This window comes from Ostrinia furnacalis, unplaced genomic scaffold (assembly GCF_004193835.3).
Source record: "Ostrinia furnacalis isolate ACB-3 unplaced genomic scaffold, ASM419383v2 OfSCF1226, whole genome shotgun sequence".
NCBI classification, from domain to species: Eukaryota; Metazoa; Arthropoda; class Insecta; order Lepidoptera; family Crambidae; genus Ostrinia; species Ostrinia furnacalis.
This window is the reverse complement of record NW_021131465.1, coordinates 274,850-299,094: the sequence shown is the minus strand read 5'-3', so window position 1 is coordinate 299,094 and position 24,245 is coordinate 274,850. Positions and strand designations below refer to the sequence as shown.

The 24,245-nt window shown below is 36.9% G+C and overlaps 2 protein-coding genes across 2 annotated transcripts in view; one reads left to right on the top strand and one right to left on the bottom strand.

Annotated features, from left to right (window-relative positions):
• Positions 1 to 24,245, bottom strand: part of kcc (solute carrier family 12 member kcc) — a 341,704-nt gene that overhangs the window by 208,331 nt on the left and 109,128 nt on the right. The gene's annotated exons all lie outside the window — the stretch shown is intronic.
• On the top strand, positions 69 to 22,475 carry LOC114351953 (monocarboxylate transporter 9). Its single transcript, XM_028303315.1, has 8 exons — positions 69 to 607; positions 4,525 to 4,651; positions 5,308 to 5,730; positions 17,761 to 18,109; positions 18,578 to 18,725; positions 19,896 to 20,040; positions 20,666 to 20,857; positions 21,626 to 22,475. The coding sequence occupies exons 1-8, from the start codon at positions 482 to 484 to the stop codon at positions 21,769 to 21,771; spliced, it is 1,656 nt and encodes a 551-aa protein (XP_028159116.1). The 5' UTR covers positions 69 to 481; the 3' UTR covers positions 21,772 to 22,475.

Sequence of the window (24,245 nt, the reverse complement as noted above, 5' to 3'; positions counted from 1 at the left end):
TGATAAAAACAAACATCACAAGTAGGCATAACGCGTTGACGTCACTCTCCAGTGTCCATTTTCTAGGTCAAGACCGCGGAAGTGTGGTGTTTAACCCATGAGCACTCAATATTCACCCTTCTCAATGAACTCAGGTTGACATGACGAACCAGTCCCTGAGATATAAGTAGGTCATTTTGTTTCTGATGTCCATTCAAGCTGACGTCTGTCATTACTCGCATATCTCGACTAGAGACGCGGCAGACGCAGCCGCGCGACGAAAAATAATTAAATTACAATACAGTTCACTTTCCGCGCATAACAGTCACTTGTTTGTCAATTGTGTTTATGGAAAATCCGAGGGTTCTATCTGATATTGTCTCGTATCCTCAATTGAGGTGTTATGATATAATCTTCTGCAAATAACTACGATAACAAAGGATTTATAGGACCTCCAGCAGGTATAAAGTTCCTTGTGTTAGTGGGTGAAGAAGTGAATATCATGAAGAGTATACTCAGGCAGACGATGGCTGCTAAAGTGTGTAAAAGTGAGGATGACCAGTATGACTATGTGCCTCCCGAAGGTGGATGGGGGTACCTGGTCTGTGTGGGGCTCTCAGTTATATTTGTAAGTATTTCTCATTACTATTTTTTTTTTTGATATCTTCGAAAGTGACAGATTTCAAAAACACAAAATTTTTATTTTTAAAAACATTATTGATAGTAACAAACAAATCAAAATTTTACGTAGAATTAATAAACAAACAACACTAAGCTAGAAGATAATTATTTATTAATTTCTTTTGAATCAGTAAAAATATTTATAATTGGATCACGGTCTGTTTCGGAGCTTCAATTTATAATAAACAAATTTTTATACGTTAAAATTTTGACACTGAATTTCAAGCAAAAAAGATGGATAGCTACAGAATTACGGGAAATATAAACTCGTGAATTTAATTAAAAAATATCGACAATATTTCATAGAAAAGTCCATCAATTAAACTGTCGAACTTCTTGGCGGGAAAATGATGCGTATTATAATAATAAAACACTTTATTGTACACCACACGCAGAACAAGAACAAAAAAGAAATACACCGGGACAGTACAATTAGCAGCGTTTATGTTAGCAGTTTTGATTATTTTCTAAAAGTCGTGTTTAGCCGACTATTAATGTGTAATAATGGTGGATTATTAACCATTAAGTGTTCGTGAACGTGCATGAGTGTAGGCCAATGAAACAAAACAGTGCAACGTTCAAGTTCCCTCAAAAAGTCAGTGTCTGATTTCAATAGTGCCACATCTTTACCGAAACTCAAGGGGTTGGGATAACTTCTCATCTGTCATTAACATTATTATTTGTATTTCATGTACCTAATCCTATTTTTACTTCAATTATAAATTCTTGGCATAAATGCATCGACGAGTATTGCCAACATAAAAAAGAATTAGAAGAATTACTGTCAAAATCTGACAACCATTTATCTACATTAAAAAACCAATTAAAAATAAATAATTAAACTGTATAATAACAGGATAGTGTAGTCCGAGTATTAGTGGTAGAAGTATTTTTGATTCTACCTTTCTTATATTATGTATAACTACTCATACTTACATTCAACCAAATAACAGTTAAATCTCCAAAACAAAAACAATACAAAGACGTCTCAAAAGTAATAATAAAAAACTTTATTTAACAACTCTATAACACTTATCTGTCAAAAACGTGGTAACTGCTTTACTCACTAATTACCGCCAATTATAAAAATGTTTACAATTAAAATGTGGCTTGACATATTATGACGAAATCGATTAATCATCGAATAGTTTTATTTAAATACCCCATCACATGGGACAACACGTTCATTCACATACGTTCTTTAGTCGAATTAATATGGCTATAAACGAGTTTCTCAAAACTAGTTCTAACATAGAGGAATTCTATAAAAATTCTATAAACAGTCCGTTAGCTACAATGTTGCACCACTAAGCGTAATGAGGGATTGCGTAATAAACAATAATACATAAAAAATAGATTTAATAACTATTAATTGGTTCAAAGATTGACCGGAATGCCATGTGGCATTAAGTTTTCCTTTTGTCAAAGTTTCAAATAAATAAATGCAACGAATACTACGAATTAAATTACGAATATTAAATCATCTATTGGGCAAATACGAATACGAATAACTACATAGTCATGAAATACTCATTAACTCTTAACTCTTTTTATTATGGTGATTGTTATAAGTATTCGTTGCATCAGTAAAATAAATATTTTTAGCACTTTCCTTTCTTGTCTGCAAATGTACCTACATGAGAAACTCACAATTTAAATTCTTCATCTCACTGGTTACTCTAGGAAAGTCTGTCTTCGCACTCTATTTTTATGCCTGCCAGCTACATTTAAATTTTCAGGGCTAGATTGAAAATTAAATGTTCTAACAATGAAGTTGTGTCATGGAATTACGCTATAACTATGGTGTCAACTACCCAATTCTCACTGCTGTATAATTCCTACGTTACATACAATTGGACAGGTCAAAATGTGGTACATTCACAATGAAAATGAAGGCAGCAGGGCCACTCACCGCCTACTGCAATGATCTTCATCTATTCCATTCAGCAATGACATTACAAATGCCTTAATTTGATGATTCAAAGTGACTATACCGATCGTCAAATATTTTAAAAGAGCAATTTTGCAATATCGCTTATCTGGTACAATTAAATAAGTGCTTGTTTAGCGCGAAAATGCGACTGACTGATACGATACATCGAAAGAAATTACCAGTTATATGTTAGTAAGCGCTATTGCATTACGTTAGCACTAGTCGTAATGTGTCAGTTAAATCCAACAGCAATCACGATTCTAATAATTGACCGAAAAAACGGACACACTTTACCATACATCAGCTGCAGTCTGTAATAGATATTTGCGCTGAGTTTCTTGCGCTGCTTCTTCTCATCGCGGGCCCATTTATTGTCCCGTAGTAGGTATTGGTAGGGTTAATACTGGGACGTGTAAAAGTGCTTTGCAAAAGCCTGTTTGCAAAAATAAATGAGTTTTATTATGAGTATTTATATGAGCGGGTTTCTTTCACACATTTCTATTTGTTCGATTAGTAAACACTCAAGTGCCTTTAAATAATGTAGCGCAACATTTTTAAATCCTCAAACATGCACCATCGACTGTTATAGAATTAGTAACGCAGTGAATCATAAAATGTTATAATTATGTAATATTATTTAGGTACATTATCAAAACACCATGAATTTCAAATCTAAGGGTGAGTGAGCCTACTATGTACCTTTATCTATGTATATCTACAGTGATAATATATCATTAATGATGTGAGGAAGACAGTTCAAGAGCATTGCCTTGCCTTCCGTTCATCAACCTTCACTACTTTGTATTCTAATAAGTATATGCTTTTGCCCGCGGTTCCTGAGTAAATTTTATTCTAATAAGTAGGTAGGAATATGCTTCTGCCCGCCTAAGTAAATTTCAGTCTAGCTCAAGTCTTTCTATTCATCACACTCACCAAAAGTAATTATCGAGGAAGTGATGATCAGGCCAAGGCATGAGGAAGGCTTTAGGCCATATATCATCACCTTACAGCTATAGGGGCGGAGCAATAAAGAAGAATGTTGCAAAAACGGGAAATAAATATTCAAACTATTTCTTCAAACAATTCAAACTGTTTTATATCACAGCTAGTTTTAATTATAAAATATTTTATGTTTACAATATCTTGTAGAGCGTCTATGGAAAATAAGTAGATTGTATTTGAACTTTCACCCAAGGGCTAATAAATCATTTACTGATAGAAGGTGGCCCCGACGTCTGCTAAAAATAGATCCAATCACAAATAATTTATTCAAGATTGGAAGATTGTGTTATTTCAAGGCATATTTATGTATAACATAATTGAATGACGACAAACGATTAGACGTAAACATGTTTAATCGTGAATAAAGTAATTTTAGCAATTTTTTTTTTGGTTTAAGGTCGTGTACCTATGTGTCTAAAATGTACCTATGTACCTATACTTACTTGTATTTTATGTTATGTTCTCTAGACAAAGTAATTTGTGACCGTTTAAATTTCAAAATCGCTTCACGTAGCGAAAAACTACATGAACACGCCCGGGGCGTAGCGATTTTGGAAAAATACACAATCGTCAGCAGGGTTAAGATACACGCCATGATATAATCTTATCGACGTCTTTATCGATTTTCGTCATCTACAATCATCGATATGATTTTATCATGGCGTGTATCTTGGAGCTGTCTAGATACTTGTGTATAATAACTAGCGGCCGCCCGCGACTTCGTACGCGTGGATCCCGTTTTACCCCCTTAGGGTGGAGTTTCGTAAAATCCTTTTTTAGCGGATGCCTACGTCATAACATCAAACATCTACCTCCATGCCAAACAGCACGATCCATCCAGTGGTTTGGGCTGTGCGTTGATAGATCACTATGTCAGTCAGTCAGTCAGTACCTTTGAGTTATATTATTTAGAGATTGTATCTTCTTAGATTGCAGGTACAGCCCACCAGCCAGTATTCGGCTTCATTTACAATGACTTTTTGGATGAGCTTGGGGCAGGAACTGGAGCGGTCACAGTGGTCTACGGAGTGTTTCAAGTCACATTAGCTATCTCAGGTGAGGCGCCACATCACGACACAGTAAAGAAAGAAATAAAAATTATTAATTTGATGCAGTACATCCTTACAAAATAACACAACCATTGAAATAGTTAATATAGATATATTTTTATCTACTAGTGGATACCTGTAATCCAGATGGATTACAAATTACAGGTAAAGAATCAGATGATTCTTTTAATGTATCTACCTGTAGGCAAGTTCCCAAACATTAAAATAAATAAATAAATAAAATCTCTCAGCAACGTCTAGGTAATTGTAAAATTGTAAAATAATAACATAACAACAATCGCCTAAAATAATAACAAATAACGTAATTAAGTACTTATTATATTGATACTAAGTGGTTAATAAGTCACTTGCACCCGTATCGCCAACGTACGCTGTTATCAATATTGCTGTGCATAAACATAAAGAACAACACAAGGTTAAAGTTGCTGAATAATATACGTGATGGTGGTGAATCCATTGCTTAAATTATCATATGATAATATTATCATTCAATATTTATTAAAACAACGATTACTGTACAGAAAAGTCATTTTTGACGAGATCACCCCGTAATTTTGTTAGAAGGTTGTACAAAATCATTATTTTTTTGCGTTCACTTAACACGCGTGATACCAATTTCATTTCATGTCTTATTTGTTTCAGGTTTCTCAGCAAACATAGCCCTGAAAAAGCTCTCGCTCCGGCAGGTCGGGCTTATAGGAGCGTTTATATACACGCTGGCGTCATTCCTAGCCATATTTGTCGTATCAACAACCCAACTAATCATAACAAATGGCTTCCTCCAGGGATTGGGGATGGGCCTCCTCATACCAGTGTCGTACACAAGTTTTAACAGTTACTTTACAAAGAAAAAGGTGCTCTATCTCAGTCTGTGTAAGGCGTCTATTGGGTTGATAACGATGGTGTATCCATTGTTTATCAAGTTTACAATGACCGAGTATGGGTTTCGGGGGACGTTGGCGATACTGTGCGGAATATCCGCGCATAGTATATTCGGTGCGGTGGTGATGCATCCAGTCAAGTGGCACATGGTGAAGCAGCCGAAGTCGTGCGAGAAGATTGTATGTAAGTATCTTATTAACGTTATATCTAATACTAGGGACCCGCGCCGGCTTCGCATGGGTGCAATGCTGAAAAATCGATACAAACACTATTTACACAGGTGCGATTGTGGTCAAATACCTGCCATGTCATGCATCACATTACAAACCTCTAAAATTATCAGTGATTTTCTATTATATTAAGCATGTATTATTATACATATAAACCTTCCTCTTGAATCACTTTATCTATTAAAAAACCGCATCAAAATCTGTAGCGTAGTTCTAAAGATCTGAGCATACTACTGGGACAAACGGCGGAAAGCGACTTTATTTTAAAGTATTATGTAGTGATTGATATCCATACTGCCATAACTGGGCATTAACTCGTTAATCCGTTAATCGTTAATTAACGAAGTTAACATTTCTATTAACGGATTAACTTTTAAGTTAACTTTAAAAAATGTTAACGGACTCGTTAACTTCCGTTAAATAATCCTAAGTCCGTTAATCGTTAATCCAGTACTTACTATTTACCAAAAAGATACAGCAGGCACGCTGAAAAACGCGTTCTGACAAGTAGATACGTTCGGGCTTCCAGAACTTCCAGAACCCAAAACAACAGTTTTTGTAACCACATCACCAACGCAACGATATAATTTAAGACCAGTTCTCCTCAACCGATTGAGCTAAAATTTGGTATACTTATGTAAATACGATGACAATGAAATGTTATGGTACCATTGAGCTGGTCTGATGATGGAGTCTAGAGGTGGCCATAGAAACTCCTAAATGAAACTGAGGAATCGCATAGAATTTGGGTTCGTTGGATTTGTCTTTTTGAGTACCTTAGTACTAGACGATGTCCAAGGTCCTGATGATGGAGTCAGAAGGTGGCCATAGGAAATTCCTAAACGAAACGGTGGAAGCTTATCGAGTTTGGGTTTGTTGGATTTGTCTTTTCGAGCACTTTGGTGCTAAATTGTATTGTAATTGTAGGTACCAAGGCTCTGAGATTGAGATACAAGTGATACAACTAAAAAGTGTACAATAAAATTATAATGAAAAAAAAAACTTTTTTTTAAACAAGCTTTTATTCTGAAATGCTCAAATGCAGTTGTACTAAAACGAAAAAAAAAACTTATGCAAGGTTCAATTAATTTCGAATGCTTGTAGCGCAAACATAAAAGAGGAAAAATTCCAAGCGCGATACAAGCTTTCGAAATTATTTGAACCTTGCATACAATATTTTTTTTTGTTTTATTATTACGTGTTAACGGATTAACGGTTAACGTTAACTTGCGTTAAATCTTCCAAAATGTAACGTTTTAACGTTTAACGAAGTTATTTTTTTTAGTAACGGTTTAACGATTAACGAAGTTAACTATTTGATTAACGGTGCCCAGCTATGCATACTGCCATACTTAATGCTATAAATGTAAAAGTGACTCCGTCTGTCTGTCATCTTTTATGCTTAAAGCAATGAACCAATTTAGTATACAATTTGTCCACCAGACCTTACGTTTAGGTACCCTTGACCCTAGGGAACCTTGACAAGTATAAGTACTTCAGTCTACATTGTAGAATCTAACGCTATAAACGTTGGAATCTATCTTACATCCTGTTGCCAACAGTTATCGATCTTCGTTTTATATAACTTGCAACAAATTAGTTCAAGTCAATAGGATATCACTTCTTAGTTACAATCTTAACTAAGGGTCAAACCGCTTGTCTCTTAAGTTAAACAAAACCATGTAGGTACTTTGTTTTTAAGGTCTAGTTTACTTCTAAGAGCTAGTTATAAGTGTAACTGTAAGTGGGTGACCCAGACATATATAGCAGTAGGTACCTACCTACATACCCCCTACATCGTTTTCTTTTATTTGTGTAAAATAAACCTATTTCAGACTTCATGTACACAAAAACTTAAACCACTTAAAAAGAAAAGAAAGCTGGACAGAACAGTCCTTTCCTTTATTATNGCACTTTCTTGTCTGCAAATGTACCTACGTGAGAAACTTAATTTTCCAAAATAAAATAATACAATAATAATATTTAAAGATAACTACTTAATTAACCTAAACTAAAGTCACAATTTAAATTCTTCATCTCTCGGAAAGTCTGTCTTCGCACTCTAGATTTATGCCTGCCTGCTAAATTAAATGTTCTAAATTTCTAATAATTAAGTTGTGTCATGGAATTACGCTATAACTATGGTGTCATGTCAACTACCCAATTCTCACTGCTGTATAATTCCTACGTTACATACAATTAGACAGGTCAAAATGTGGTACACTCACAATAAAAAAATGAAGGCAACAGTTCCTCTCACTGCCTACTGCAATGATCTTCATCTATTCTCTTCAGCAATGACATAACAAATGCCTTAATTGATTATTTAAAGTAGTCACTTTGTCATACCGATCGTCAATTATTTTAAAAGAGCAATTTTGCAATATCCCTTATCTGGTACAATTAAATAAGTGCTTGTTTAGCGCGAAAATGCAACTGATACGACACATTGAAAGAAATTACCAGTCACAGTTAAGTAGGCGCTATTGCATTACGTTAGCTAGCACTAATCGTAATGTGTATAAGGTGTCAGTTAATTCCTACAGCAATCACAATATTCACAATTGAGTGAAAAAACAGACACACTTTACCATACGAGTACATCAGCAGTCTGTAATAGATATTTGCCCTGAGTTTCTTGCGTTACTTCTTCTCATCGCGGGCCCATTTTTATTGTCCCGAAGTATTGATAGGGTTAATACAAAAATAAAATAAGTTTTTATGAGTATTTATACTATTATTTTTTTATGTGACAGGACGCAAACGAGCAGACGGATCACCTGATACTAGCGGGTTTCTTTCACACATTTCTACTTGTTCGATTAGTAAACACTCAAGTGCCTTTAAATAATGTAGCGCAACATTTTTCAACTCCTCAAACATGCATTATCGAATGTTATAGAATTAGTGAAGCAGTGAATCATCAAATGTTATTTGTAATACCTATTATTATTTACATTATCAAAAGACCATGAATTTAAAATCTAAGGGTGAGTGAGCCTACTATGTACCTTTATCTACACTAATATTATAAAGAGGAAAACTTTGTTTGTTTGTTTAGTTGTAATGGATAGGCTCAAAAACTACTGGACCGATTTTAAAAATTCTTTCACCATTCGAAAGCTACATTACTCACGAGTAACATAGGCTATATTTTATTTTGGAAAAAAATAGGGTCCCGTAAAATGTTTGGGATTTTCGTAAGACGTGGAAAAGCGCCATCTATCGTCATTGGTTAAAATCTTCTCGCGCCTGACAAAAATTTTTGAGGTTCGTAAATATTCATGAAGGCAAAGCTGTCAAACGCCATCTATCGACATCATTAGTAAATTAGTAACTAAATATTACATTGTACCTACTATGAATAGCGCAGTTCGTAAATAATATTGAAAATTTAATAAATAAAAATATTTTATGTAATTGAACCATTCACTGTATGTACCTATTTGAATCATTCACTGTGTTTAAACGAGCAAATCAAAGCGTTAATTAGTGACTTTTTAAAAACTTCCTTGCAAATTCTTACTATGTGCCGCCATCTACCGAGATGAATATTATGGTACGGTTCAGCGGCGAACGAATGGGATGGGCGCGTGGGCGATTGTATGTAGTTAAATATGATATGAATTACTTCGTTTTTATTTTCTGTATGTAATTTGTTAATTTTTTGGTAGGGTCTTTTAATTACTTAGGTAGGTAGGTACTTACTTATTTGATTTTAATGATAATTCCTACTATAGGTACGTATAATTTTAGTAGAAAGAAAGGTCATTGAATGACTATGTGACTCACTCACTCATCACGAAGTCTCAGAAACTACAAGTCTCAAAAGAGTTCTCAGGGGTTAATGGTCTATTCCACTTTGATCACCTGGCTTTGATCACCAAGATGATCAAAGTTGACTCCAGTTAAATTATTTTTTTAGTGTCCTTTGATCACCTATAAATAAATCATACCTCTGAATTGTCACATACATGTCCAATTTGTTTATTGCGGTTTTTAGAAACTATCAAAAATGTTACAAAACAAAATATGTAGTACAACAATTGGACATGTGACTATTCAGAGGAGGTGTGATTTGTTTGTAGATAATCAAAGGATACTAAAATAATAATTTAACTACCAAGAGTTAGTTTAGAGTCCACTTGGCTCACCCAGGACATCGTATCCGTGGGTGATTAAAGGCACAGAATAAATTCAAAGGACACTAAATTGTCGCTGTAAGTCCACTTTGATCACCTAGCTGATCAAAGCCAGGTGATCAAAGTGGAATACACCTCCTTTTAGAACGTAGGTAGTCACTAAGACAAAATTTTGCAAAGTTCAACCCTTATGGGAGTTAAAAAGGGGGTTGGAAGTTTGTATTGCAGTCCTCGGTTTTTAAAGTAAGACAAAATTTTGCAAAATTCAACCCTTATGGGAGTTAAAAAGGGGGTTGGAAGTTTGTATTGCAGTCCTCGGTTTTTAAAGTAAGAGACTTGAAAGTTAAAATGTATGCTCACTTTGATCTCTAGATATTGTGGAGGTGTACATATACTGTTCGGTACACTGTGGTACTGTGTACACATCGGTTTGCCGACGATATTGTGGTCATGGCAGAATCGTTGGAAGATCTTGGGACAATGCTCGAAGACCTTCATTGATCTTCCCAACAGGTAGGACTGAGGATGAACATGGACAAAACGAAGCTTATGTCGAATGTCCATGTTGCGCCCTACCCAGTTTTAGTTGGAAGCTCAATAATTCTTGAGATTGTCGACAAGTATGTCTACCTCGGACAATCGATCCAGCTAGGTAGGTCCAATTTCGAGAAGGAGGTCAATCGTCGAATCCAACTCGGCTGGGCAGCGTTCGGGAAACTACGCAACATCTTTTCGTCCAAAATACCTCAATGCCTGAAGACTAGAGTGTATAACCAATGTGTGTTACCAGTGATAACTTATGGCTCGGAAACGTGGCCTCTCACTATAGGCCTTATACAGAAGCTCAGCTGCACAGCGTGCTATGAAGAGGGCTATGCTTGGTGTTCCTTTGCGAGATCGAATCAGAAATGAGGAGATCCGTAAACGAACCAAAGTCGCTGACATAGCCTGACGGATTAGCAAGCTGAAGTGGCAATGGGCAGGGCACATAGTACGCAGAACTGACGGCCGATGGGGCAGAAAGGTTCTGGAATGGAGGCCGCGTACCGGAAAACGCAGCGAGGGACGTCCACCTGGTGGACCGACGACATCGTAACGGGAGCAGGGAAGCGCTGGACGCAGGCCGCTTCCAATCGATCAACATGGAAAGCATTGGGGGAGGCCTATGTTCAGCAGGGAACGTCCTATGGCTGAAATGGTGGTGGTGGTGGTACATATACTGAAAATGTATCATTAGAAATCAACTACGGGGGCTAAGGAGATAAAAGGAAGGTATATTTATGAAAGTCCTATGTGTTTAAAGTAAGAGAGTTGAAATTTAAAATGTATGCGCTATAGATGCTAAGAGCGGATTTTACGAAACTCCACCCCTAATGGAGTAAAACGAGGTCCACGCGTACGAAGTCGCGGGCGGCCGCTAGTCTATATCTACAGTGATAATATATTATTATCATTAATGATGTGAGGAAGACAGTTCAAGAGCATTGCCTTGCCTTCCGTTCATCAACCTTCACTACTTTGTATTCTAATAAGTATATGCTTTTGCCCGCGGTTCCTCCTGAGTAAATTTTATTCTAATAAGTAGGTAGGTATATGCTTCTGCCTGCCTAAGTAAATTTCAGTCTAGCTCAAGTCTTTCTATTCATCTCACTTACCAAAAGTAATTATCGAGGAAGTGATGATCAGGCCAAGGAATGAGGAAGGCTTTAGGCCATATATCATCACCTTACAGCTATAGGGGCGGAGCAGTAAAGAAGAATGTTGCAAAAACGGGTAATAAATATTCAAACTATTTCTTCAAATAATTCAAACTGTTTTATATCACAACTAGTTTTATTTATTAAATATGTTTACAATATCTTGTTGAGCGTCTATGGAAAATAAGTAGATTGTATTTGAACTTTCACCCAAGGGCTAATAAATAATTTACTGATAGAAGGTGGCCCCGACGTCTGCTAAAAATAGATCCAATCACAAATAATTTATTCAAGATTGGAAGATTGTGTTATTTCAAGGCATATTTATGTAGGTATAACATGATTGAATGACGACAAACGATTAGACGTAAACATGTTTAATCGTATCGTAAATATTATAAATGCGAAAGTAACTCTGTCTGTCTGTTTGTCTGTTACGCTTTCCCGCTTAAACGTCGCAACCGATTTTGATGAAATTTGGCATAGAGATAGTTTGAGTCCCGGGAAAGAACATAGGATAGTTTTTATCCCGGTTTTTGAAACAGGGACGCGCGCGATAAAGTTTTTCTGTGACAGACAAAATTCCACGCGGGCGAAGCCGCGGGCGGAAAGCTAGTCGTAAATAAAGTAACTCTAGCAAATTTTTTTTGGTTTAAGGTCGTGTACCTATGTGTCTAAAATGTACCTATGTACTATACTTACTTGTATTTTATGTTATGTTCTCTAGACAAAGTAATTTGTGACCGTTTCAATGTCAAAATCGCTTCACGTAGCGAAAAACTACATGAACACGCCCGGGGCGTAGCGATTTTGGAAAAATACACAATCGTCAGCAGGGTTAAGATGCGCGCCATGATATAATCTTATCGACGTCTTTATCGATTTTCGTCGTCTACAATCATCGCTATGGTTTTATCATGGCGTGTATCTTGGAGCTGTCTAGATACTTGTGTAATAGCTAGCGGCCGCCCGCGACTTCGTACGCGTGGATCCCGTTTTATCCCCTTAGGGTGGAGTTTCGTAAATTCCTTTCTTATCGGATGCCTACGTCATAACATCTACCTGCATGCCAAATTTCAGCCCGATCCATCCAGTGGTTTGGGCTGTGCGTTGATCGATCACAATGTCAGTCAGTCATCTTTGAGTTATAGATTGTATCTTCTTAGATTGCAGGTACAGCCCACCAGCCAGTATTCGGCTTCATTTACAATGACTTTTTGGATGAGCTTGGGGCAGGAACTGGAGCAGTCACAGTGGTATACGGAGTGTTTCAAGTCACATTAGCTATCTCAGGTGAGGCGCCACATCACGACACATTAAAGAAAGGAATAAAAATTATTAATTTGATGCAGTACATCCTTACAAAATAACACAACCATTGAAATAGTTGATATGGATATATTTTTATCTACCAGTGGAAACCTGTAATCCAGATGGATTACAAATTACAGGTAAAGAATCAGATGATTCTTTTAAAAAATAAATAAATAATAAATAATAAATAAATCTTTGGACAATTTCACACAGCTAATGTATCTAGCTGTAGGTAAGTTCCCAAACATTTAAATAAATAAAATCTCTCAGCAACGTCTAAGTAATTGTAAAATAATAACATAACAACAATCGCCTAAAATAATAACAAATAACGTAATTAAGTACTTATTATTGATACTAAGTGGTTAATAAGTCACTTGCACCCGTATCGCCAACGTACGCTGTTATCAATATTGCTGTGCATAAACATAAAGAACAACACAAGGTTAAAGTTGCTGAATAATATACGTGATGGTGGTGAATCCATTGCTTACATTATCATATAATAATATTATTATCATTCAATATTTATTAAAACAACGATTACTGTACAGAAAAGTCATTTTTGACGAGATCACCCCGTAATTTTGTTAGAAGGTTGTACACAATCATTATTTTTTTGCGTTCACTTAACACGCGTGATAGTTACCAATTTCATTTCATGTCTTATTTGTTTCAGGTTTCTCAGCAAACATAGCCCTGAAAAGGCTCTCGCTCCGGCAGGTCGGGCTTATAGGAGCGTTTATATACACGCTGGCGTCATTCCTAGCCATATTTGTCGTATCAACAACCCAACTAATCATAACAAATGGCTTCCTCCAGGGATTGGGGATGGGCCTCCTCATACCAGTGTCGTACACAAGTTTTAACAGTTACTTTACGAAGAAAAAAGTGCTCTATCTCAGTCTGTGTAAGGCGTCTATTGGGTTGATAACGATGGTGTATCCATTGTTTATCAAGTTTACAATGACCGAGTATGGGTTTCGGGGGACGTTGGCGATACTGTGCGGAATATCCGCGCATAGTATTTTCGGTGCGGTGGTGATGCATCCAGTCAAGTGGCACATGGTGAAGCAGCCGAAGTCGTGCGAGAAGATTGTATGTAAGTATCTTATTAACGTTATTTCTAATACTAGCGACCCGCCCCGGCTTCGCATGGGTGCAATGCTGAAAAATCGATACAACACTTTATACAGGTGCGATTGTGGTCAAATACCTCCCATGTCATGCATAAAAAAAAACATCACATTAGAAACCTCTAAAATTATCAGTGTTTCTTACATTATAAACCTTCCTCTTGAATCACTTTATCTTTAAAAAAACCGCATCAAAATCTGTAGCGTAGTTTAAAGATCTGAGCATACACTGGGACAAACAGCGGAATGCGACTTGGTTTTAAAGTACTAATTGCAAGAAAGGCTTTTTTCCTGGCGGCTTGGTGACTGGAATTGAACCGCCACCGGTGCAGACGGAGAAGATGGTGAATTGTCTGCACGTGAAAAAGAGGTTGTCCGGCTTGCAGAAATTTATATAAGTTACCGTTCCTTGTGTGTAATTAAAAAAATGTAAATAAAACAGCTCCCTCTCAATTGACACAATTTATTTTTATCTCGTATGCTCGTATAAAGTTAACAATTACGATATTATAATAACTACTGTAATAGTGCCAATCTCAAGGGATTCAGGGTCGTTAATTAGGTTCGGTTTGGTGAATATTATTGCCACTACAAATTTCTTAAAACTCAGCCTAAATATTAAAAGACTCTAATAGTTAAGATAACTGCGCGAAGTCAGGTCGGAAAGACTCCTACTTGAAGGATGGAAAAGTGGGTACCTTGGAAGCCATGCGGTTATAAGCCGTTACCCTGAACGTTCCTCTCTTCTTCCGGGGTCCAACGGGTCTCACACACTTTTAGGTTACAAGCAGCGTCCTCCACGGCCTCAAGCGCGCAGTGCCAGATGAAGCTCTTGCGTCTCCTCGACAGGAAAGCGTTCAAACTCTTGCAGAGACAGAGGTTTGATGACAAGGAGGAAATGCGAAGAGATCAGCAGTTTAGAAAGGAGAAATAATTTATACCAAATGATGAGAAATCAATATGAAATATTGAAATATCTAAAATGTCTATAAAAATAGTGTAAAATATGAAATCTATGAAATCCCGCATCTGAAACGAAAAATACGTGTGTCAGCATCACATGTGGAACGTGGCATTAGGTTATGAAAAAAACCGCAATGGGAAAGAAATACTTACGAAGGCTGTTCACTAATTTGAGCTTCGCTCGCAGCCCTCAGCAACCCAATACCCTCATCCGAATAGAATTTAGGGAATCTCTGAAAGAAACGATCACATGAAATAACCACGTACTGGAATACGAAAAATATCAATCACGAAAAATAAATAAATTCTCCGACGGGAACTTACCTCATGTGTGTTATTTTTATTTATTCATCAAGAAATTATCGTGGATGCATTTTGCACCACCCGATTTGAAATAAAAGGAATTACATTCCCGAAAATAATCAAATTGCGGTTGCGCACGATCGACAAATTCCTAAGTCATTTGACAGCTCCACTGACAGCCGCTCTGTCATAGACATCGCGATACGTTTCGTTTCGCCGTTTGAAAAAGTAAATACTGTACTAATAAAACCATGATGAAAACAATTTCCAGAACACTGAAAATATTCTACTTGAAAAATAGAATAATCAATATAAAAACACTAGGAAATGTTTCATCAAAGTATATTTCAATTAACTGAGCAAAAAGCGCCATCTATTGCAAATTAATTCTAAATCACGCCAATAGATGTCGCCAGTGGTATCCAAAATCAGAATATTGAGAAGAAATATTAATTTGTGAAAAAACAGCAAACGGCAACGTTACATAATGTGAAAGTGACTCCGTCTGTCTGTCATCTTTTATGCTTAAAGCAATGAACCAATTTAGTATACGATTTGTCCACCAGACCTTACGTTTAGATAGAACCTTGACAAATATAAGTACTTCAGACTACATTGTATAATCTAACGTTAGAAACAGATTTGAATTTATCTTACATCCTGTTGCCAACAGTTATCGATCTTCGGTATAACTTGCAACAAATTAGTTCAAGTCAATAGGATATCACTTCTTAGTTACAATCTTAACTAAGGGTCAAACCGCTTGTCTCTTAAGTTAAACACAACCATGTACTTTGTTTTTAAGGTCTAGTTTACTTCTAAGAGCTAGTTATAAGTATAAGTGGGTGACCCAGACATATTAGGTACCTACAACTACATACCCCCTACATCGTTTTCTTTTATTTGTGTAAAGTAAACCTATTTCAGACTTTATGTACACAAAAACTTAAACCTCTTAAAAAGAAAAGAAAACTGGACAGAACAGTCCTTTCCTTTATTATTACAAAAAGAAGATCAGTCAGGCATATTTGTGAAACTTTTACCGACGACTTTGGTAATGTCACGTCGGACTGCAATTAAATTGATAAACCTAACAAATATGTAAATGTCAGTGTGAAGTGACCTATTCCAGTTAAAACCGGTTGTTATTGACATCACAACAGCTTATCTGTCAACCGTTGAGCTTTGCTTAGACATAAATATGTTTATTTTAAAGTATATCGAAATAACATATTTAAAATGTCACGACATACCAAGTGGAACGCTTTCTTTGCAAAAGTCACTCTTATTGTAATAAAACATAGACTTCAAAATTTCCGTCCATATATTATGCCATTTACCTAAACACTAAACTGGGTAAGTTCATAATAATATAAGAAACATTGCAGCAAACATATTAATTTTAGATAAGTTGCCGCTAATCCGAGAAAGTAACGTAAGATGCCGCAAGATTTGCTAAGTATTCCCCAAAGGGGTTTTTTTTTTCTGCTCGCTTTGGTTGGTGGTAGGGCTTGCTCTAAATCCGCCTGGCTAGCTACCACGATCTTACCTAAGTCTGTCGCCATAAAAACAATGTTAACAACATTGTTGTGTTCCGGCAGTTGGTGGTAAGTTAGCCAGTACCTCTGGGGAAGAGGATTCCGGGTGAAGCTCGCATCCACCTTTGGCCTGATCATCACTTTTCAGCAGGTGAGATGCATGCAGGCCAAGAGCTTCGTAGTTGTGAATAAAAAAGTCAAGATTTGAAACCAATGCATGATGCATTGATGCCATTCTCATAACAAGCTAATCATTCACAATTTGTTTAGTTAAGTACTTATTCATTGTTGTGAACATAAATCTCTTATTAGCACAAAGGTCTTCCAAATTGTGGATTATGAAATTACCATAAAAGGTCCCGTCCCTTTATATGCATAAATGTATATGGCGGAGTCTGTATACGACCCGCGGGATTCCCAATTACACAGCTCGTCTGGAGGAATCACTAAGAAATTTCATTAATAACTCACTCGCATGTGTTCTTCTACTTCATGGTTACAAATGATATGCCATTTCCAATAACTCTGACACTTTCTCGTCTTTGTTGCGATATTGAAACGCGTGAGCGGTGCGTTGCCGCGATCAAATTGGCAGATTCGTTGAATATTGCTTCGTCGAGGTTTGACAATAACGTTAGATTTTAATACAATGTTGGCATTATGGATATATTTTTATTTAAACACTTAGTTAAAATAAATAGCAAGAAGATTTTGAATATGAACCAGTAACATTTTTTAAAACTTATAGCGTGAACTAAAGAAAACTTCAAAGTGATGCCAAAGACGGTGATGGAAAAATATTCCAGAATTCCTGCGTCTTGTCAAATCATAAACGCAAAAACATATTCCACCTCGGCCAACCCAAATCTAATACAGCTCCAATTTTTCAGTGATTCCACCAACGCCAGCCGTCGACGAGGCAAAAGATAAATTCGATTTCAAAAGCATCGCGCTCAACAAGGCGGATAACACCAGATCAGTCGATAATTTGTTTTCGAGCGATCGCACGGAAAAAACACGCAATGCGGAATTACTTTTCGCACCGAAATTATCCGATTCTAGGAGGCTGAGCATCCCAGTTGTCCTAATTCCGGACAGTAGGACAAACAGTCGATTCAATTCAACAGACGATGTGTACATCGAAAACCTGTATAAGGCGGCTTCGGTGTCGAGTTTGGGCAATTTCGGCAATATCGCAGCTGAGCCGATGCCCATCATCAAGAATAAAGAGGGCAAATGGTAAGAGTATTATTTACTTTAAGTGATCTAATTTGTTACAGTCATCCTATAGCCTAATTTTATCTGAAACGAAATTAGTACATAAGTGCATAAGTATTTCAATTACAGTAGCGTAATTCCTTCCAAAGATAACTTTGCAGTCACAACATAAAACGAGGTTTTCCGGGTATCTACACTCGATAAGTGATTATCGGCATACAGTTAGTTAAAGCCGTCTGTTACCGGTTGAACCTAGTTCTACCCAGCAACCCTCAAGGTGCAAGGGATATGAAAGATATCATAAACGTTTAAGATAGCAAAATGTTGCCTAAAGTTAAAGGTCAAATGCGTATTAAATGGAGATAACATTAATTAATTAGAAGATTACTTCCTACTAAGAGAGCATTTGAAGACCCTCTTTAGCCCAGAACAAATTGCATGACTTTGAACTGTATCCATTTTTTGTTTTATAAACCTTGTTTTTCACAGGCAAACCGTGGCAGAATTCCTAGATCTGACACTTTTGAAGGACTGGGTATACGACAACATTATATTAGGAATGGCACTGGCATTTTTCTCCGATTTGACATTCTTTACATTGGAACCTTTGTTCCTGGGGAAGCACCATCTGAGCAGGGTAAGTCAACTTTACAGTAATGTAGGTAACTTTAGTTGCAAAATAACACCTATTAAGTATTATTTTAACTACATAATGCCATAGAATAGTGTTTTCAACCTTTTCCATGACACGAGTGTGTAACGAGAGTGTAACAAAAAAATTCAAATAGTAATAAATCCTAAAGATTTTGGCCTACTTTGTTTTGTTGTGCAACAAAGATTCTATATAAGTAATATAAATTGTTTAATATTCGTCACTGTCATTAATTGTTTTATGCAAAAACTGCTAAACAAGAACATAAATAAGGACGGTAGGTCAGGTAATAGCAGAGTAAATTTAAAGGTTAAAAACTTCGCGAAACTTTCCAACACAAAAATAGAACCGGCAAAATATTAATAGCCGTAAAACACCATCCATCATTGAAACATGAACTTCTAAGGAAAATAAACTTTAGTTAAAAACTTATTCAGGTTGTGAATTTCAATCTGGCACCGAAAGGTAATGACACGAAACTGGGGACAACGTAATTTGTTACGATTCGTTTGGAAATTGTTCCATCTATTTCATGAAATTGAAACAGAATTTATTCATAATCCATTTAAAAATGCTTTTGTTTTGTTTGTACCTATTTTGTTCTCAATCGTTGTTGGCTAGGGGTGAAACAGGTTTAAAAGTGTTTTATTTAGACGAATTCAGGTATATGGTTTTTAAATGTCATAACCCTGAAGAGTTTGTTTGGTTGGTTAAGCGCGGTAATCTCAGGAACTACCAGTTCGTTCGACCATGAAAAATTATTTTTGTGTTGGATACTATCCTATCCTATCCAATGGATAATAACCCATTTAGCGAAGAAAGCTAGAGCTAAGCTATACATCATGCTACAGCCAATGGGAGTGGATTAACAATATAAAATGAGAAACTTACGTGTGTGCTGCTCACCATGAATTAAGTGCGTTTGTTAGCGAGTAGGTACATACGTCAAAAAAATCTATGAAGATTTTAGTTCTGGTAGCCGCTAGGAGCGCTGTACAATCTTTCATACACTTTTCATACATACATCTTTTGTTAAAAACTGTCAATAAGTTATTCAATAAAGAATTTATTTATTTATACATTAATGTAATTTTTACGCAGCCACTATGTAGCATACCTAACGAAAACTCAAGGTAACCACACTGATGATTTCAGGGTGAAATAGCAAACATCATAGCAGTAGGTGGCGCTACTGACATGACAGCCAGGCTCCTGCTTGGAGTGGCAGGCCAGTTCTTCAGGATCAACAGCCGCCATATGTTCTTCGCTGGCGCTTTACTGGCTGCTGTCTTTAGGATAGGTGAGTCTCTTTTTAAACGAACTCAAGATAGTGTTCGCCCTTGTGCCTTAAGAAAGATACTAAAAAGTAAATGATTATTTAAATGACAAGAGCGTTTGGATTTTACCTGCCTAGCTCGCACTTATTACTTATCTTGTTTAATTGAGCTGTAATTCTGATTGAAAAAGATGCTGAGAAAGGTGACTGAGTTTCTTCCACCACTTCTTCTCAACACCAGCCCTTATGTTGTTCCGAAGTGGTGGTAGGGCAAGCGCCCTTGAAAGGGCCTAAGTACCGAATAAAAACTGACTATTGACTTTGACTTTGTAACTCACCATTACAACGCTAATACTTCGGATTCAGTCGCGCTGGTGGTAAAGGTATTTAAGTGTGATGAGTAATATCATGTATACCCGAGGCCATTGACATTTCGTAGATTTTTATAGGTTTTCATGTATATTAAGTATGTTACCGTTATCTAATTACCATAGTACAAGCTTTGCATTACTTGCGTCATTGTGATCGACCACCCACTAATGGTTCTCGAACAAGATTGCCCAGAACTGTCTCTATTTCTCTTACCTGGACCAGTTAAAGAGGAATAAGTTTACATTTTATCGATATCTGGCCATAATTTCTGTTACAGCCTTCATCCAGTTTACAACGTACTTGCCGCTGCTCATCCTGACGAGTTTGCTCGGCGCCTCGAGGTCCCTAGTACACATCGCCCAGCCTATAGTCATGGCTGAACACGTGCCCATAGAGAGGTATCCCCCTGCGTACGGACTCTATATGCTGCTAGCGGGAGGCATCAGTCTGACCATTGGACCCATGATCGGTAAACCAACCCATTGTTATATTTTTCCAATATTATTTTTCGTTTGTTTAACGTAACTACACTAGAAAGCGCAGAGTGGGACATCCACCCGCAAAGTGGACAGACGCCAGCTAGGAGCGTTGGATACAGGCCGCTACCAACCGGTTAATAAGAAAATCATTGGGGAAGGCCTATGTTCATGAGTGGAAATCCTGTGGCCGAAATTATGATGTTTTTATAATACACTGCTAAGGAATGTGATTTCCTGCAAGTATCTATATATTCCCGAAAGGTTATGATCCTAAGGCCGAGTTGCACCACCAACTATTAACGTAAGAGTAGGCGCACACCGTTGATTTTTCGTCGGCCGATAGTTTAGTCGGGCAGTTGATCAGTATGCATGTATGGGAGTGCGCACACTACGCCGATTCGATTTGGCCGATTCTTAATACAATTTAAAATCGGGCACAACTATCGGCCAACTAAAAATCAACGGTGTGCGCCTACTCTAAACCGGTGCTTTTTGTATGGAGTTTGACAAATTTTTGACGTTTGTTAAAGTAGATGGTGCAACCCAGCCTTAGGCTTTCAAGCCACGAGTGAACAGGCATCTGAGCTCACTCCGTCATATAGAATTAAGAACTCTATTTAGGGACCCGTATTTAATTTCGTAGTTGAAAATGAGCCCCAAAAATAATTTCATTTTCGGCTTCCTCTACTTTCCTCTATTCATTCCACCCCCTAGGAAGTTTTAATATACCTAAAGGAGTGTCAAAATTGTTTTTCCAGGGTTCATCCGAGACTACACTGGCAGCTACGTCATCGCATTCAACATGCTGACAGCGTGCAACCTTTGCTGCGTCATCCCTTGGGCCATAGAGGGCGTATACAGAAGACTGAACAAATCAAACGCTGGGAAAAACTCAGAAACGTGAACGAGTTCTGTGTTATCTGTGATATTAACTTAATTACTGAACCGGTTAGTCCTTGAATAATCAACAGATGAAGCTGGTCGTTATATTTTTAGTTAAGGTTATGTTGGCGGTGTATTTCGAGGCAGTTACCAAGTTGCTTAATTAATTAGGTAGTTTTATGGTGCTATCGTTTCCTTGGTCAGCAGTGTTAAGGTTGACTACACACCAAGCCTATGGTGTCGGCGTATTTATTTCAAAAATAATCATATCGACTACTTGTATTTTCTATGACTATTGACCTGTCAAAAGTCGACGACTCAAGACGGCGGGTCGGCGGGCTTGGTGTTCAAACTGCATTATAATGGCAGATTGCTGCGTCGCAGGCTTGAATACATCAGGAGACAAAAAATGAGCAGTGTGCATCCCTCATCTAGTCGCCATAGTATAAGTTTAGCTAGGTTTGGAACTAGGAGTTTATGAAAAAGTTGACACTATTTATTACCCGACTACGGCAAAGCAAATGGAGGGTTATGATTTTGACAGGCTATGTATGTATGTATGTATGTATGTATGTATGTATGTTCCTCTGTTCCCTCGTAACTTCTAAACTACTTATCAGAATTCCACAAATGACATGTCATTAGAAGCGGCTTAATTGTCCGCTGGTTATAGGCTATATGGGGTTTTATAAAATCTAATGTGGCGCCCTCTAGAGGACAAAACATACAGAGTAAAAAAATAAAGTTAAGATTAATATGCCGTGTTTGGTATCATTTGAAAGCGCTTTACTTGTACATTTTGAATATATATATATATATTACTAGCATTTGCTTGTGACTTTACCTGTATTACCACTCCAGAGCATGACACATGCTGAGCGGTGGCCAGATTTGGTTCTAACTTGTATCTGTTATCTGTTTTTTTGTTATCTGATTTTGTGTGCTATATTTTAAGTTGGAACCAAATAAATGTTTTTCTTTCTTCTTTCTTTCTTTCTATTCATGGGGTGATTGCATATAATTCCCATCTTTTCGTTCATAGCTTCTTTACTACTTGTTAGTTCATCAATTCAACTTTTGTTAATATTATGCGCCACAAATACACTTTAACACCAAAATAGTACAAATAATAAGTAAAAAGTTAAAAAAACTAAAACCCAACTAGTAGGCGTAGTCACACGTTACATATACCTACCTACCGTAGCACTTTGACAACGTGTGACTGCGGTTTTCCAAACATGAAAATATGAAATTACCATTCAGGGACTGGGTAGTCAATGCGAAAAAACGCTCAACGGTTGGAATGTGCAGGTGTCAAAATGTCCATACGGACCGGTTGTTAGTGTGGCAGAAAGTATGACGTCAAAAAGTCCCAGTGCCAAAATGTATATTGTTACCATGGTTACAATGGTTTAGTGACAAATGGTACACATCACAAAATACAAGTACAACAAAAGGTGTGATAGATAAAATGATCAACTGATATATTGTGCTCATGAATAAATTAATAAAATTAAATGTCAAAATGTTCAATGTTCTTGTAGTCTAGTCAATAAAGTTTTTTTGGACATTTTTACCTTGATGCATTTAAACACGTGTTCACGTTAGCTATCTATCTATATTATATAAAGCTCGATTCCTACTCACTGACTGACTCACTGATCAGGGGTATTTTTAGGGTATTTAGAGGGGAGAGGGGTAAAATTGTTTATGTTTGTTTTAAACTAGATTTTTCGACTGCCAGCTTTACTGGATTTTTTGAACCAAAAAACAAAATGGCGGCACTTTTTGAAACTCCAACTTTTTTGTTTTTCATCCTGAATTTTTTCCTTTTTGGGAGTTTATTAGGGTTGCCAAGGTGTGTTCAAAAATGTGAGAAAAAAATGGAAAAACAAAATGGCCGCGCCGCCATCTTGGATTGAAAACGCGATTTCGAGGTGTTTTAAGGGAGGTGTCATTCCGAGATGCGCAATTGTTTTTGAAAATTTCTTTTGGGTATTTGTGACATGTATAGTCTTCTTAAGAGCCACATTTACAGATTATCAAAAAACAAGATGGCGGCCGAGCCGTCGGCCATTTTGTTGCGATCAAAAAATTCCCAAACTTTGGTAGCAATTTTCCGACAGATGGCGACACCGGAGTGGGGTACAATGTTCCGGGCGATTGTTGGTCTGTTATTCGAATGTTGCCATAAATCGGAAAAAACTACCATTTTGGTAGAAAATTTTCCACCAAGACCCCGGATAGTAGAAAATGGAAATTTCCAGAAATTCCAAAAACTTGGTATGCAGTCTGGTGACATTCGGGGACCCAAATGACATTTCACCATTTTTATCAAAAAAGTCTGGCAACACTGAAAGTTATGGGGAAAAGTTTTTTTTGCGACATGGGTGTCTTTAAAGTTAGTGACAGACAGAAAGAATTATGGCAGAAAAAAAATAAAAATGACGTTTGGTTGGATATACGACCCAGATTATGGGAAAAATCCGAAATGTC